Source organism: Centroberyx gerrardi, chromosome 11 (assembly GCF_048128805.1).
Source record: "Centroberyx gerrardi isolate f3 chromosome 11, fCenGer3.hap1.cur.20231027, whole genome shotgun sequence".
Taxonomy (NCBI): Eukaryota; Metazoa; Chordata; class Actinopteri; order Beryciformes; family Berycidae; genus Centroberyx; species Centroberyx gerrardi.
Window position 1 is genome coordinate 11519309 of NC_136007.1, and position 16892 is coordinate 11536200.

The 16892-nt window shown below is 41.1% G+C and overlaps 2 protein-coding genes across 2 annotated transcripts in view; both read left to right on the forward strand.

The window, feature by feature from the left end:
• Positions 1-10487, forward strand: part of crebrf (creb3 regulatory factor) — a 28416-nt gene extending 17929 nt beyond the window's left edge. The window contains exon 10 of the mRNA XM_071894720.2: positions 368-10487. Within this exon, the coding sequence (XP_071750821.1) occupies positions 368-486 (119 nt within the window). The 3' untranslated portion in view covers positions 487-10487. The remainder of the gene's footprint in view (positions 1-367) is intronic.
• Positions 10488-11442: 955 nt separating this feature from the next.
• bnip1b (BCL2 interacting protein 1b) lies at positions 11443-15941 on the forward strand. Its single transcript, XM_071894723.1, has 6 exons — positions 11443-11560; positions 12768-12860; positions 12995-13086; positions 13790-13897; positions 14803-14921; positions 15336-15941. Exons 1-6 carry the CDS (start codon positions 11477-11479, stop codon positions 15530-15532), a joined length of 693 nt encoding a protein of 230 aa, XP_071750824.1. The 5' UTR covers positions 11443-11476; the 3' UTR covers positions 15533-15941.
• The last annotated feature ends 951 nt before the right edge of the window (positions 15942-16892 follow it).

Below are 16892 nucleotides of genomic sequence, written 5' to 3' on the forward strand. Positions count from 1 at the left end.
AAAATGTCGCAGTCTATAAAATACCATATAACATAGTTTACATCTGCCTCAATCTCAACAGACAGGTTAATGGCAGTGATAAAGTATAGAAATTATGTTCTGTTAATTGTGCACATTTGTTTCAATCAAGAGAGTGAATACTTACATAAACTAGGTGTTCGCTTCTTTGAAATGTCTTAACTTTTCATACATTTCTGCATTCAACTCCTGTTGAGAAAATTCCTTTTCTTTTATTTGTCTTGAGTTGGAGTTACCGAGATACTTTCTAATAACAGAGTAATAATTCTTATAAAGTAATTATTACTTTATTAGAAGTGGAGTTATTACTTCAAAATTACCCAACTAACCCTCTACATAATCTCTGCAGTGACATCACCTGTTGCTGGGCAGACTTCAGACTTCGTCAACCAGATCTTGGAGAACACAGGGCGTGGCGATCCCACCGGTGGATTGGTCGGCCTGCGAGTCCCTACCTCCAAAATCTAGACAAGCCCCCGTCCACCGAGAGGAGTGGGTTAAATATTACCACCGTGCTGTCCCATTGTAACTATGCTCCCCTCTGCATGCCCCTCCAACCTAGAATACATACACATTGTTAGTCACACAAGCACACATACCACTCCCTGTGTGTATGTATGTGTGCTTGTTTAGCCATGCGCCCGTATGGCATAGACCCTAGCTTCTGTCTCTGCACTCTGCGCACAACAGTGTTGCAGAGTCAATACGTCACTGTCTCCCAACCCATCATGAGCGTCTGTTGGGAAAAGCGAGTGATGGTTAGGTGTGTAGCTAATAGCACGTCCTAAATCCACTGGTGATTAATAGATGTGTGTAACATAACGCTGTGTTAGCTCCAAGCTAGGGTCAGTTCTGTCAGCGGCCTGCTCCTGCAGAGCCTCTCCAGGGCGAGTGACAGTCACACGAGTGTAACCACTGGAATAGTTTCACACACTTTGTTTGACGTTATGATGATAGAGAATTGGTACACGTTGGAAACCATTGAAGGCTGAAAAAGTTCCAATTATTATTTCCTAGAAGTTCACCTCGCATGGCAACAAAAAATAGTTCCATCATGTTGAGGTAAATCGACCTACTCAACAAAACACTTTGATTACCATGGCTTTGGCTGCCAAGGCGCCAGACACCACAGAACTGCAGAGAAAGAAGCAGCGTGCTGAAAGGCTTTATGGGGTGGCAGGAAATATTTGGCATTGAAGGCCTAAATCTGGTCATGCCATCCCCTGTCTGCCAATCAGCTCTGCTGCTGATAAGAGATAGGGGTTAACGTTTAGCATCTTAAATGCTAAAGAAAGATTCCCTCGGACAGCAACGAGCCGAAAGGTGTTCAAAACTCATACGAGGATGAATGAATAAATGATCTGCCTTGTTAGAACGTTAAAATTAGACTTTGAGAACTAAGCACCAGACGTCTTGCTGATTGAATGGATTGAGGCAGGCGGGGAAGGGGATGTAGTTTGGTGCTTTGGCCTGATCCAAAGCTCTTGTGTTGGTTCTCATTGGACTGGGTGAAATGGCCAGTTTGCCGGTACGGGAGCAGACTGTGAGGTAGATGGCGGCGTCGGTGATGATGATGATAATGAAGATATTAACGATGATCCATCTCCTCTAGGAACTGTACTTAAAGTGTCTCCCAATGAAAACGGCATTGGCCCCCCTTTTTGTATAGTAGGGATGACCAGGCTAACAGTTTGGTGTGTTCATACTAGTGTTTGATCAGAGTTATATTCATTGTGCCTTGTGTATGTATGTGTGTGTGCGTGTACGTGTGTGTGAGTGTGTGAGAGGGACGGAGACAGAAGAGGTGTTTGGTCAAAACTCCCTGAGGTCCAACCAAGGAGAGGACTACTTTACACTGAGGGAGATCATTAATGAACGCAAGGAGGGAGACACCTGTGGGGTTTGTTGTGTATTTCAGCTGTTTAAAGATATTCTGAATGTACATAAGAAAATGGAAGCTCTCGATGCGTGATGCCACAGAGTCTGTGTATATAGGAGGGCTCTGCAATAGATTACCTATGGTTTTTGGTACTCTGTCTTTGGGGATGGGGGAGGGTTAAAAGATATTTTCGTTTAGAGTTACAAAAAATATTTGCACACTATATTTTGATTGTTTTTTGTACCAAAGACACATGCAACGAAATGGCGACCAGCCAGTTAAAGTAAGGTTTTGCACAGCTTACCTGACGCCGTATTGAATGTAAGAAATGTGGGAGGGTCAGGGAACTTCATAGAACTGTGAAATTAGCTTGGGTCCAATTCTGTACAGAAAAGGAACATTCATTCAGTTTTGTTTTGTTTTTTTATCTAAAAACTTACCACATCCCTGGGCTTCTCCAGTAGATCTGTTGCTTAGGAAGCACTTCATTCCTGAACTGACTCCTCCCTCCACATGCTAATTGTTTTATGGCGCTATGTAGGACAAACACGAGAGCGCTAGTAGATAAGCTATGTTACATTTTTGCTTGTTTTGTCAAAATGTCACCAACAATAACCAAAATGTTATGTATCTGTGTCACTTGTTTGATTTCTGTATGTAGATGAGATTTAGTTCATCAAAAAAATATTAACTGAATTATGTGTTTTAAAGTACTGTATATAACAACATTCATGATATATCTATCAATGGTGAATTGCCACTTTTCATGACAATTGATACATTATTAAGCATGACACATTTCTAAAGCCTATCCTTGCATTGAGAGAGTTAGAGGAAAAAACGGAATGGAAAAAAACAAAAAAAACAAAAAACGTTCTTGTTATATTTTTGTATTTTAGCTGCCTATTAGCTTTCCTGTTGTTTGGAAGTATTCCATGGGGTCGGCCTCCAGGGATTCAAGCCTCTCCAAATTGAGAAAAGGAGGTTAAAAAGGAGAGGTGGGGGGAAAAGAGGAGAACGGTCTTAAAGAGCAGTCTGTCAATCTGATGGTTTGATGTACAAACCGACCCTTGACCCCTCCTGTCTCCTTTGCTGGCTCAGTGTAATACAGAGAATCAGGACTGGATTTATTCAAAACACACAACGCAACGAAGCCATGGTCTAATTCGAATGGTCTTAAAACAGCATCAGGACATTTAGTGTAGAAAGAAACCCCCGGGCCATCAGCGTGGGGTCGCACAGGGAGCGAGGCGAGCACTGCCAGGTCTGATGAGGCGCCAGTGGGAAGGTTGTGACAGATGCTCTAAGAAAGCCAAAGCCATTAGAGTCTGTTTCATATCGATCTGGATTCAGTGCTGTGCATCGTCAGTTGTATTTCCACTTGTATTTCCACTTGTATTCCCCTCATTGACCATGTAGCCATTTGAATTTCGCAATTCGTGGGATTAATATCGCTGTCTTTGGGGCTGCGTTGCTGAATTTCATCTTTGCCTGGCCGTCAGTCCTCAGCCTCCATCATTCCTGACCAGTCACAGTAGCTGAGAGTTGCTTTGCTCACCTAAACGCAGAGTAACGACGTCCAGGCCGCAAACTGGCGATCTGTCCAATTTGTGATCCGATATGAGCGCATGATGCCCGTACGCTTGAGCCGCCTCCCTGCTGCCTCCTCAGAGGAAAGCACCGCCGCTCCCACCAATTGCAAAATTCAGCTGGTCACAAGGTTAGCGGGCAAATACGACTGAAAATAAGTGATTCACAAGGCTGAGTTCAGGCTTGTTTGATATGGCTCCCATGTGACGGAAGTACTTCTTCAGAGAATGAACTCTTTCTGATGTCTGATGCTTTCTCATGTTTTGTTGAGGATGCAGAACTGTGGTCCTGGGCTGTGGTTTTCCTGTACTGTGTGAGTGTGCGATTGAATAACAGCTAGTGCTACATACATATTTTTACTCTTACCTGTTTTCTGTTCAATCTAAAAAGGGAGAAATGGTGCTTTTTTCTGAAAACTAGAATGATGAGTATCCATGATTCTTATTTGACTTGTTGTTAGTCTAGTTGTAGCCTAAAGACTTGCTCTCCCCCACCGTCCATAGCTATTTTCTTAGTAGTGATTCATTTTTGTAAATAGACTATAAGTTAAAATGTATCTTCTAAATGTTAGATATATGTATAGAATATTCTATCTTATATGTTTGAAAACAAAAGCACTTTGTTCCAAAAAAAAGGAAAAAACAAAACAAAAAGAAAAGCATTTTTTTCTTCCATTTGCTGCTAAAAGGCCTGGTGTGAATGCTGCAGTGCACTTGACGATTACTTGCTAGGATAGGTCTATTACCTGACTTGGATAGGTCTATAGCCTGGCAAGAATAGGTCTATGGCCTGACTCGGCCATTGGGTTAGGTAGGTCTATCTGTAGCCATGTGATGATATGAGGTATTGTGTGATAGCATATCATTGCTTGGCTTTGGAAAGCCCAGTGTCTTGGATATGCCTATTTCTCTGACAGGATAGGTCTATTACCTGGTCAGGGACCGTGTGGATAGTGTGTTTGTGGTCTTAAAAGAGGTTTTTGATTCCAGGGCCCCTACATTGATTCTGATGATGACCCCCTTGGTGTCATGATTCATTTGCCTTCAGTAGAGGTTTCCTATGGAAAAACTGATTCTGCTTTGGCTTCCTCTTCAGGGTGATGTACAGTGTAGACACATTTCTCCAGAGAGCTATATTGTTATCATTTTTAAACTGATTTCTACTTGTGACTTAATGAGGAGGGGTGTAGCCTGGGGTGGCCAGGGAGAGCCTGGTTGAAAGAGGTTGTTCCTGGCCGCCTTGGGGGAAGTTACTATATCACTGTACTGTATGGCAAGCCAATTACAAATGGAGACTCAATCCGGACACTTATTGCCTTCTTAAATACCTGTTTCACATACACACAAACAAAAATAATAAAACAGCAGACTGTCAGTTGCCAAGGGGCGTGCCCAAGGCCGACGACACTGTTCTGCAATACGGTCAACAACAACAACAACAAATCCATTCAGCCTGATTGGCTCAAAACAACCATGACTGAGGTAGCAGACATGGGAAGAATATATTTGAAAATGGATTCAAATATTTTAACTACTCATTGTGCTTAATTTCACTTATCGGGCACTTGAATATTTGAAACGTATTTTCAGCTACAATTTTGCCTGTCTGGCAGGGGGCCAACAGTGGCCTGTTGCTCAGCCAGTAAAGGGCCGCTGGTTGACCGACAGTAAACTTGACGCTGAGAAGCTTGTGTGTTTTGTTGTCGATCATGAGGCTGGTTCAAGAAAGAGTCCTCACAGGTTTTTACATTTAACATGATAGGCGCAAGCTGTGCAACTTTACATTCAAACCAGGAGACTCTGTGGCATTTTAACAGTCAAGGAAATGAGTGAAAATCCACGCCAGTAAAACTATTCCTTATTCTTTTTTTTCTGATGACATAAAACCTATACAGTCAAATATTAAGCTAATAGAGTGTGTAAGTTTGTGCTACTCTTGTCCAATAAAAGCTAAGTGGATCCGTAAAGCTCTTCTTCAGCAAATCAGGGTAATATTGTTCTTCTATCTGAGATATGTGATGACATATAAAATCTAAAGAAAATATATTTATGTATTCCAATTAATGTCGCCATTCTTTCCTCTGTACAAACATATTGTGTGTGTGTTATTAATTGTCAATGTCAATCAATATGGTGCAATGCTCTCTACACAAACAGAAAAAAGGCCAACAGACTTGTCACGAGAATTCACTAGGTTTCCCAGCTTTCTCAAAATCCTTATTCCAACATACACAACATAAAACCTTTTTTCCTCTCGAGAGGGATTCGACTCTGCTTTCCAGTCTTGATCCAACTAGGGTTTGTCACATGGTGCTGATTACTTGTGAATATTAATATCCAAGAAATTAACTGGCATGGGATGAAGACATAGCCTATTTGTATTCAGATCCACCCATGAACAACATTGTCCACGTGATTATCATTCTGAATAACCATCATTCGACCAGACTTTCTGTTCATTGATTATAAATGTTGATTGAGGGCATGACTGCCTAGTTGGACCAATCAGAGGAAGACACCGATTCTTGCTCTCAACAGCAGTAGAATGGTGATTTCTGTATTATTGACCTGCCTGTATGATCATTATTGTTAAGCATACCATTTAAAAAAGATAAAAAAAGACAAAAAAAAAAAAAAAAAGACAGACTCTTAGATTTGACGCCACTACCCAAAGTCACAGGAGTTCTTTATTCCATGTGAGAGGCACATCATATTCCCCATAACCGCAAAATAAATATACATTATTCAGATGTTTGAAGGACGAACTCCTTGTTTGGCTGATTGTTGGGCTCAACAAGGATTAGGGTTTAATGATTAGGAGGTGAATTTTCATTACTTCATTATTAATGTACCAACACTGAGAAGAGAAGTTGACAAAAACACAAAATGTTATTATATCCAACTTGTAAAGAATCGATGCATCTTTAGAAATTGGATAAGTGAAAAAAAAACAAAAAAAAGAAACAATTGAATTTGAAACAAACTGACCCCGCCCCCTCAACACACCAGATGCCCCGCTGGGTGTGATGTCAGATCTGAGTCTGGATTTAAATTTCTTTCGAGGCATTTTCAAGGTCTTCTGTCTTGTTCTAACTGGTGTGAGCTGCCCTTGTTGCTTGTAAAAAAAAAAAAAAAAACCACCTCGACTCCAGAGGCTGTATGCTTACTCTCCACATTTCTTCCCTGTGTAAAATAGATAAATGGAGAAATGTTCTCTATGAGGAGAATGCAATGGTATGATATTTTTTGCATGCCGATTCCCTGACTAGAACTGAGAGAATCATGTGAAGTCTGGAGTTCCTGGCAACAGAAATGGTTTGGAAACAAATTTGGCAAATTCTCTGAACCTTCGTCATCAAAAGTTGTTGCATGGCTTTTGGGCTCACTGCAGAAGTGAGTGTTTCTCGCTTCACTCTCAGTCTAACGATTTCATACTTGCTGCTAATGAATGAGCACAAAGAGACAAGAGTTTGGTTTAGGATGTCTTCGAGACACAAATACAGTCTATTCCATGCCCCTGTTTTCTCACCATTTTTCCTACAAAAAGACAGTCGACAGACCAACACCGTCAGTCACCTTGCACTTGGTTTTTACAAATACTCGAGAAAAACAAACATTATTTTGAATATGATGCCTGCTGAACCAGGTGCCTTAATCAAACAGATGAGAACACAAACTTGATCTGCACCTTTTGTCAGTCTGGAGGGGGTTTCCCTACAGAAACCAGAGGCTGGGTTTCCCAAAACAGAAATGTAGAAGGTTGTGGTTTCTCTATTGGCCATGTGGCCATCATACAATCAATGCTAATTGGCTAGTGTTTACTCAAAGAAATGAAATGAGAACCTTCATATTTTTTCAAATCAAGAATTTTTTATAGGCCTAATGAGCGCGCTTTAAGGATAGATAAGAGTTGTTTTTCTTGTATGTTTTTCTGATTTCTAAACTAAAAGACTCGACGGGAAAATGAAGTTTTGATAGGATTTCCCTATTAAAGGTTTAAGTATTAATAAAAGAGCCGAGAAGAGAAATTGTAAACTATCTAAGTTGATATTGTTTTGGGAAACCAGGTTCTGTTTTAACTCTTTCTCTGCCCACTACGCCACGCTATTGTGTTTTCTGTGTTGGCTGCTGCTGCTATTGCTGCTGGTGTTGTCAGTGTAGAGAAGAGCAACTCCACTGTGTCAGAGACATCAGGAGAGTTTAGTCTGCTTTTACCTATTGAATTACAATGCATTCTTCTTCTTCTATGGTTTCAACACGGACCGCCGTGTTTCTGCCTCTCGAGACCTTTCAAGAATGGAAACCTAAAACTAGAACTTTTCTCTCCATTACTTACATTGCTATTATGAAGTGCCAGACCCTCCTTGAAGTCAGTGTTGGCACTGAGTCGCAAGTTGCGAAGCGACAACTGAGCATGGAGGTAAACTGTGGTGCTAACATGTCAGTGGCTGGGTGCTAACATGGCTGCGTTTAAAAAGCTGTATTAGCCATATTCATTCTATTGAGGACTCTGGTCAGTCTCGTGTTTCTGACTGCTGCACTGCTGTATGCTGACATAGCGAGGTATAACTCTGCTGCTGCTGCTTTGCTGATGAATGTAGACTAGTCTTCCTCAACAGGATCTTAGAAACAGGCGTGAGCGTAGTAAATGTTCCTGGTGGAGCTTTCCTGTCGTCAGATAGCTGATCTTGAGTTCCTATTAGACTTTGTTAGCAAGCTCAGAGAGGGAGACTCGGCCTCTCCTTATCGTCAGGATGCAGAAAGATCATGAATGTTGTATCTTTATATGGCCGCTGTTCTACTTATATCTTTAAACCTTTTTTTTTTTTTTTTTTTAATATTATGATTTGATATTTATGCTCTGAGTCTGTCAAATGTTGCACGTTTGAATTTTTTTTTTTCTAAATTGTATTTTATTGCCTTTTCCCTGATCCTTTTTTTGTTCATGCCATTTCTTTGACCTGTTTGCTCGTATTTATTTGTTTAGTCCTGTAGCTTAAAACGTGAGGAGACGTTTTCTTGAATCTAGATTATATAGCTGTTCCACTGAAGCTGGCTTTACTAGGAGTCAGAGATTTGGCATCGGTTCCACAGACATTCATTAAAGTCAGAATGAAATGAAAAATGACTTTTTCCACCTTTTTAGCTAATTATCCATGTCATTATATACACATATTTAACAATGAATGCCAAAAAAATATATTTTCTTGTATTTTTATATCGATATCCTATTACTTTTACTTCCTGGGAAACGTGTGTGTGTCTTTAATGATGAAATCACACTGTACCAGTAGGCGTAAATACAAATTCCAACCAATAAAAACATCACAGATTTTTGATCAGTTTCGCCCCTCCCATCCAATAAAACTGCCTTCCGCTCCCTAACTGATCTCCCATTGGGTTACACTTTTGATTGATCCCTCCCTGCGTTATGTCCCGCCCCAATATCCCGTTTCAACAGGGAATACATCAAATTACGGAAGCAAGCTGCTCTCAAAATGTCATTTCATTGGGACTTTAATGTCTGTGAAGCCAGTGAAGAGTTGTGTCACGGGAGGTTGAGTCTTGACACGACTCTTTTTTTGTCATGACTCTGGAATGAGATTAGGGTGCTCCAGAGCCCAAAGGTGCTCCTTTGGAGTTCTGGTTAGGGGTCAACTTGCCTGCCCCCCACTTCTAGCCTTGGTGTGTGTGTGTGTGTGTGGGGAGGGGGGGGGATTGAAAATCTGACCCCGGATCAGTTTGCCGGGACAACTTCACCACTATCCAGAGATGTTTGAGCCTTCTGGGCGCTTCTCCAGAAGGGCTTTGGTTCGCATTCGTCTCGTCAGGGAGCTCCTGAGATTAGCCAGGGGTCACTAGGGCTGGTGGGCAGAGACCCCTCACTCCCCCCCGCACACACCCCCCTGCAATGAATCATGGGGGGGGGGGGGGGGGGGATTTTCATTTCCTCTCCTGCAGACTGATCTTACAAGCAAACGATAACAACCCACCCTCGGAAATAACAAACAAAACCTGTCTTTCTATACCGACACGCGTCAAACGCGTCCTCATCATCCAACACTGCAATGATTTACATCTCCTACCAGACTTTTGCCAAAATGCATGGAGCGAGAGAGATTCAACAAAAAGGAAAAAAAACGTTTATCTTAAAGCATTCGTTGTGTGTTTTTTGATAATACCGACAAACAGTAACACGATTTTATAGGAAATCCATACAATCCGTCGTAACATGTAGAGGATGTGGGAGGCGTTGGCCATCCTGAGCTCCACAGCTACATGCCGTCGTTGTGATGCTTCTGATCTTGTATGGTAACTTATTTGACTAGATCAACAGCATGGGATCTTTCTGTAGCTAGTCCTGTGTGTGTTCCTCTCCCCAGTCTCAGTAGGAAGGCTGTACTTCATTGCTAAGTGCTCTGAAATAGATCTCTTGGTGATTATTATTACTATTATTTCATAAAGAAGCAAAACCTGCAGAAAATGTATCCTGCTGAAACTAACTTGATCCTCTCTTTAGCAATGACGTCTATATTTGTAGTTCACATATATGCCTGTTCGAATACAATATCTTGACAGTTGTTATATTTATGTTGTGTAATAAATGTCGTGCTGGGTTTATACTTTTGTTCTAACATTTTCTTTTCGTTTTACATTGTAAACTTTTTTTTTTTTCTTTTCTTTTGAGGCACAGTGGGTGGCATGATGGCATCTAGGCATGGAAATCTTACATGATGACGTGTCTTTTGGTTGTATTGTAACAACTTGTTCTGTTTCAGAGCTTCTGACACAGTTTTTGTGCAGACACCTGCCCTAAATCTCTGTTGTGTTATTGTGCCTCTCTTTCATTTTCTTTCTTTCTGTTTTTTTTTTTGTTTTTTTAATCATCCTTTCTCTGTTGTATCAGCCAGGAGTTGGTACCACAGCTCTGCTTGTAACCACAATAGTCTGATTATGTTTATTGATTTTAATATCAAAGTAATAAAAACATTAGCACCACATCCTGACTCTCTTTCATTTATTGTGTCGCCTAGACTGTGTGTGCATGGAGTATTGATGTTTGTTAGCAGGTGTTTTTTTTATACCTAATGAAATGAAGATGAGATGCAAATTACAGATAATATACATCAACATACATTTCAAGCAAAAAACTTCAACATAGGCAATGATTTGATTTTTGGGGGGTGGCAGGGTGGCCTCGTTCAAGCCCAGTGTCAGCAAACACATGAATACCTAACAAGGTGCTGTTCTGTTACTGACCCTGACCTTTGACCTCTCTGTGAAGGGAGGAAGTGAGAAGCGATTTCCTAACTACTTAAATCCCTCAAAGTATCAGATAACGTTAATTCTTATTATTAACAGTAGTAGCCTAGTAGTAGACCTAGTAGCAGTAATAGTAGTAGCAGTACTAGTAGTAATAGCAGTGGCCTAGTAAATCTGTATTAATGGGAGAATGACCTAAATGTAGGCCTGTCTTTCTATTACTTACAGATATATTACTTATTATATAGCGTTAGTTCAGGTCGAGTAATTTGATTGGACAGGAGGCATAGTGCTGCTGATATACAGTAGCCGATGCCAGCACTGGAGCGTTTTACTATCTTACAAGTTAAAACAACCATAAAAACGAACTTATATGTATCACTCAGCTTTACAGGTGTTCTAAACCGTTTATGTGTTGCTTGGAAACAGTTGGTAGTGGACTTCTGAGTTGGCGGAGACGAATAAAAGTCAATATCAATCTGTTGTCTCAAATTACCATTACTTGATAAATAGCTTTGTTTATTGAACTGTTGTATAAAAGCAACTTCACACTCGAAGTCATGCTGTTATACTGTATTTCGGCACTCCCTCTCGTGTGATATTGCTTCAGGTTTAGTTGCCTTGTCGGCCGACAGATGCAATCAAACGATAGCCAGCGCCTAGTTTTGTATCGCTTTTAGGAGAGCGCATGTCTTTTGGACCTCCAGCTTGCCGTACAAAAACAAACATGGCGTCTTCTTTGGATGTCCACGTCCGAATTTGTGGACAAGAAATAATAAAATACGACCTAGAGATCAAGGCTCTCATTCAGGTGAGAATTGACAACGCATTGTTTGTCAGTTGTTTAAGGTTTATCTTATTCTGTTATCACACTGCAATTAAAATGTCTTTTTCTAGTAGAGATGGCCGTAAAAGCAGCATCATGACACACTTGAAAGTTGGAGACAAACAGCATACAACGACGTGGTTACATAAATACAGTTGAAAGTCACACAGTAGTCAAGTGTAAAGGATCAAATCATTGTTTTAATGGCGGTTTATTTGTTAGATTTCTGCCTAACTGTCGCAACGGTTCCAGCTACTTTACGTGTGTGTGACTTCGTTAAGCCCTGAGGGGCGACCGGTTACAGCTGTAAACTTTAACCGAGATGTGACCGACAGTGACAGGCAGGAACTAACTGGAAGATATGGAGCCTTTACTAATGCGACAGCTGTGTGAGGAAGAGGATCAGTCTTCCTCAGCTGTGGCAGCGACAGGTAGCAGTGATGTAGTGTGAAGAAAAGGTGAACCATGCCCTGCGATCAGGGAACAACAAGGCCTCCCTGACACATGTAGAAACAAAAATCAGTTATACTTAAACAAACAAAAAAAACCTAATTATGCATTTTCCCTTATACGACTATATGAACTGCATCAATTTGATACTGCTTACTATGATCTATATCAGTAATTTAGGTCCTAAAGATTTATGTCAGCATTAAAAGATGACTATTTGATTTTATTTAAGTTGATTTTTTTATCAAAGCGAATCAGATTTTCGGAGATAGAGTTTACTCAGAGCATCACCAGTAGCATCTGGAAAAAATATAACTATAGCTTACATATAATTTATAGTAATAGTTTATGAACCAGTGTCCCTAATCTATTGATTTTATTTATTGTAATTTACATGCCCCTCAGTAATACTCGAGGCAAGTTCTATGTTCCAAAAATTACTTTTTAGTTGAAATGTAGACTAGTCTTCCTCAACAGCATCTCAGAAACAGAGACAGATGTGCGTAGTAAATGTTCTTATTCAAGCTTTCCTATTAGTTAGATAGCTGAATGTTGTTCAATTCCATTCAAATTTATTTGTATGTTACCACATTTGTAGTGGTATGTTCAAAAGTATACCTGTATTTTGCTTGATTTACTTATATCCTGACCACCTTTTATCATCCATTATACGTAACATTCCATCGTGTGTGTGTGTGTGTGTGTGTGTGTGTGTGTGTGTGTGTGTGTGTGTGACCTGTAGGACATCAGAGAATGCCCTGGACCCCAGTCTGCTCTCATGGAGCTCAACTCTCAGGTCAAAGAGAAGTTCAACAAGCTCAGACTCAGAATACAGGTCAGGCCTCGTTGTTGCTCTGTTGCACCTGACAGACTTGATGCCTAAAATTGGGAATACATTAGTTAATGGTGCATGTCATTTGAAGTTGATTGTTTTTGTTGATTTTGTGGTTGTTGTCGTTGTCGTTGCAGGACCTAGAACAGATGTCCAGAGAACAGGACAGAGAGACGGACAGACTGGCCATCCAGACAGAGACGGAGAGCCAGCGGAGGCAGATGCTGAGGTACTGTATATGAACACACACACACAAACACACACACACACACACACACACACACACGTTGTGGAAAAAATCTGTGTACACATTAGACGTCATAGAATCTGCCATTGAAGAGGTACTGTGCATCTAAAACGGAAGCGACTGGAGCAGTGAGTCTCTGGAAGTCTGTTTATTTCCTGAGAGCTGAAGGCTCATTAGTCATTAGCCAATCACATACTCACTTTGCTGTATAACCCTCCAGCACTGCAGTGCCATCGGTGATGCAGCTAACAATTATGTAGCACATATCAGCCACAACTGGGAGAAAATATTTGAATCTGAATTTTAAAAAAAACAACACTCAAGTATGTTTGGTTTATCTTGCCAGACACTTAAGCATCCTCAAAAATAGAATCTTCAATTGCACAATAAGTTAAATAAAGAATTTCTCATGGTTTTTTTCCAGACATTTATTTGCCTGGGTCTCATATCAACCAACTTCTGGTGGTCTGAAAACTTTTTGTGCCCCTCCACCTTTTTATTGATAATAAAGTTCTTCTTTTATTATTTAAAGAAAATCAGCATCCACACTCAAAACAGAATCTAACAAGCCAGACCAGACAACAGAGGAAGGAAAGGAGAAAAGAAAACAGAATCCTGTTCTGACAGTCGGTTGTTGTGTTTGTGTGTGTGTGTGTGTGTGTGTGTGTGTGTGTGTGTGTGGCAGTAACCAGACAGCGTGGCGTAAGTCTAACCTGGCCTGTAAACTGGCCATAGACAACATGGAGAAGGACGAGCTGCTGCACGGGGGGGAAAACCCCACCGCCAGACAGAGGTGAGTAGAACTGAGTAGAACTCTGCTGAAGCTCTACTGGTAGAAACCAGACAGTACTCTAGTGGCTGGATAGAAGAAACGCGGATTTCACAGACACTAAAATACCTCTACTGGCAGACAAGATGATAAAATGTTAAACATACTCTACTGTCACTCTACTAAATAGTAGAAACACACTGGTTCACTCTACTGGCAAACATAACTGTAGAAACTTGCTGTACTACTGACAGTGGGAATATTCTGTAATACCAAATTCTCACTTCATGCTCTCATTTCTTAAATCGTGCTTGTTCTTGGATTTGTTCAAAATTTATTTATTAGGATAAACCCCTTGAGATGTACCATCTCGTTTTCAAGGGGGTCCCAACATATATCACAATCACTATATAACACCAGAGGAGTGTAAAATTAAATTAAAAGATAGAAATACAATTATCAATACGGCAACGTACAGACGGACGACAGAGAAACAAAACAAGACACAAACAAAAAAAACAAAAACAAACACACATTAATTAATGAAAAGATTGGAAACATTACAACCACGAGGTGGCCAAAGTGGCCAATAATAGATGAACAGTAGAGTGTGAGTGGATCACCAAATACAATCAAGTATAAACATCAGTAGGTATAAACTATGACAGGTTCATTGATAACAAGAGCAGTCCATCTCAAAGTAAGAAGACAGGGCATGCTTAAACATACCAAATGATGAAATGGATCTAATATCAACAGGTAAATTATTCCAATCTGCTGAGGCTTTAAACATAAAAGCTCTTTTGCCAATTGTTTTCTTAGCATGAGGGACAGAGAAATAGAGCTGAGCAGAGTGATTTAAAGTACCCATGTATCGCCTGATCTGATTTCTCTATGTGTGTGTGTGTGTGTGTGTGTGTGTGTATCAGGAAGGCAACCAAGGAAAGCCTAGTGCAGACCAGCAGTAATATCACAGAGAGTCTGATGTCTATCAGTAGGATGATGTCCCAGCAGGTGAACCAGAGCGAAGATGCCATCGGCACACTGGGTAACAACACTCTACTTTGTGTGTGTGTGTGTGTGTGTGTGTGAGAGAGAGTGTGTGGTGTGTGTGTTTGCATGCTTTTGCTGTAAAAGAGAGGTGCTGTTTGTGTATATGAAGTAAAATCCAAAATTCCCTTTGAAAAAAAACAAAGTTCTACATAGTTTCCCTTGCTCTCCTCCTCCTGTCTTCACCTTTCCTCACCTATCTTCCTCCCCTCCTCATCTTCCTCCCCTCCTCATCCTCATCTTCCTCCCCTATACCTTCTCTCCCCTTCTCATCGCTGTTCATCTCATCTCGTCCTTTCCTCTCCTTGTTCCCTCCTTGACTTCTTCTTTTCCCCTTCCTGTCCCCTCCTCTTCCGCCTCTCTTCCCTCCTCCTCCTCCTCCTCCTCCTCCTCTTCCTCTTCCTCTCCTCAGCCACCTCCTCCAGAACAGTGCAGGAGACCAACGAGGAGTTTAAATCCATGACGGGAACCATCCACCTGGGGCGGAAGCTGATCCTCAAGTACAACCGGCGGGAGCTGACAGACAAGCTGCTGATCTTCCTGGCTCTGGCTCTCTTCCTGGCCACCGTCCTCTACATCCTCAAGAAACGCCTCTTCCCCTTCATCTAGACAGCTGGATAGTGTAGTTTAGTGTTTCCCTGCTGTGTTTCTAAAGGGGAGCTGGCAGCCAGTCTTCTAGGCAAATGTTTTCCCACTTATTTTGGACAGTGGCAAGTTACAGAGCATTACACGGAGGGATTTCAGCGTGGAAACCCTCTGGAGAGAGTGAATGGAACCGCGGACTACATGGGAAAGTCTTCAGCAGCACAGAGACTCGGTGGATTGTGGCACTGTGAAAACCTCGTATCTCCAGAAAGTCAACTTTTCATGAGCGAAGAAAGACAGCCTTGTTTTTAGCTTGACCAACATGTATTTTGGGGGGTTTGAAAGGGTTTTATAAGCCCAGGGATGGTAGAACTTTCTCAACCCATAGAGGAGCATGAAAATCTTCTGTACAAGTGAAAAAGATGAAAATCACGAGGAGTTATGAGGTTTTCACATGACGACAGCAATAGGTTTACACTCTCATCTCGTGTTCAGAACTAACCAGGGTCAAGGCCATAGTATGTAATATTCCTTATTTTAGTCTTTATTTAGACTTTTACAGGGGTCAACTTGCCGTGTGTGTCTGTGTCTGTGTCTGTGTGTGTGTGTGTGTGTGTGCGTGTGTGTGTTCTGGTCAGCTGTCCAAGGCTAAGAGATCCTGCTGTTATTGTTTAAGGTCCAGTATTAACTACAGTTGCTGATAAGTTTAGCTAGTGCCTTCCTTCAAATCAGCTGTACTGGCTACTGAACCAGAATACTGTGTGATTACTGGGTATCTGTCATGTTGACTGTTTGTTGATGAATGGTAGACGTCTGTTTGAATAAAGTTGTATACTTCCAACATGCTGAGTAATGCATTATTGTGCGCCATTATCACAGATGTGCCAGTAGATGGCAGCATGCACTACATCATCTCATGACAGGAATGTCTTTGCTCTCTGTTCAGTGTTTTTATTGTGGTTTAGTTAATTCCAAGTGAACATTCATTTAGATAAAAACATTTAATTATACAAAATATATCAACTGAAACATGGGATTTGTATGAAATGTGACTGTTAGAAATACATATTCATGACACATCAAAACCTGAATGTGCTGCCCTCCTGCAGACTGCACCCTGAGTGTCTACAGACATGAAGTTACATGACTATACGATGCAAAAACATTCCTCATAAATAAAAAAAAAAGACTTAAATAGGTAGAATATTGACGTTGAATCAGCAGCTGCACTTCAGCTGGAGACGAATTCCCTGTAAAGTCTTTACCCGTGTTCAAGTCCAGAGCTCTGTGAGTCTGTGTGTGAGTGTGTGTGTGCGTGTGTGTGTGTCCATGCCCTTACTGGAGTATACATGCCATTACGGTTTACTGTCATGCTGAGGTGAGG

What these genes read in the sequence shown, in the direction of transcription:
- bnip1b (XM_071894723.1), top strand. Translation starts at nt 11,477, where the DNA reads ATGGCGTCTTCTTTGGATGTCCACGTCCGAATTTGTGGACAAGAAATA. An exon ending in AACCCCACCGCCAGACAGAG is followed by an intron (nt 13,898 to 14,802) that starts GTGAGTAGAACT and finishes TGTGTGTATCAG; the next exon opens with GAAGGCAACCAAGGAAAGCC. An exon ending in AGATGCCATCGGCACACTGG is followed by an intron (nt 14,922 to 15,335) that starts GTAACAACACTC and finishes TCCTCTCCTCAG; the next exon opens with CCACCTCCTCCAGAACAGTG.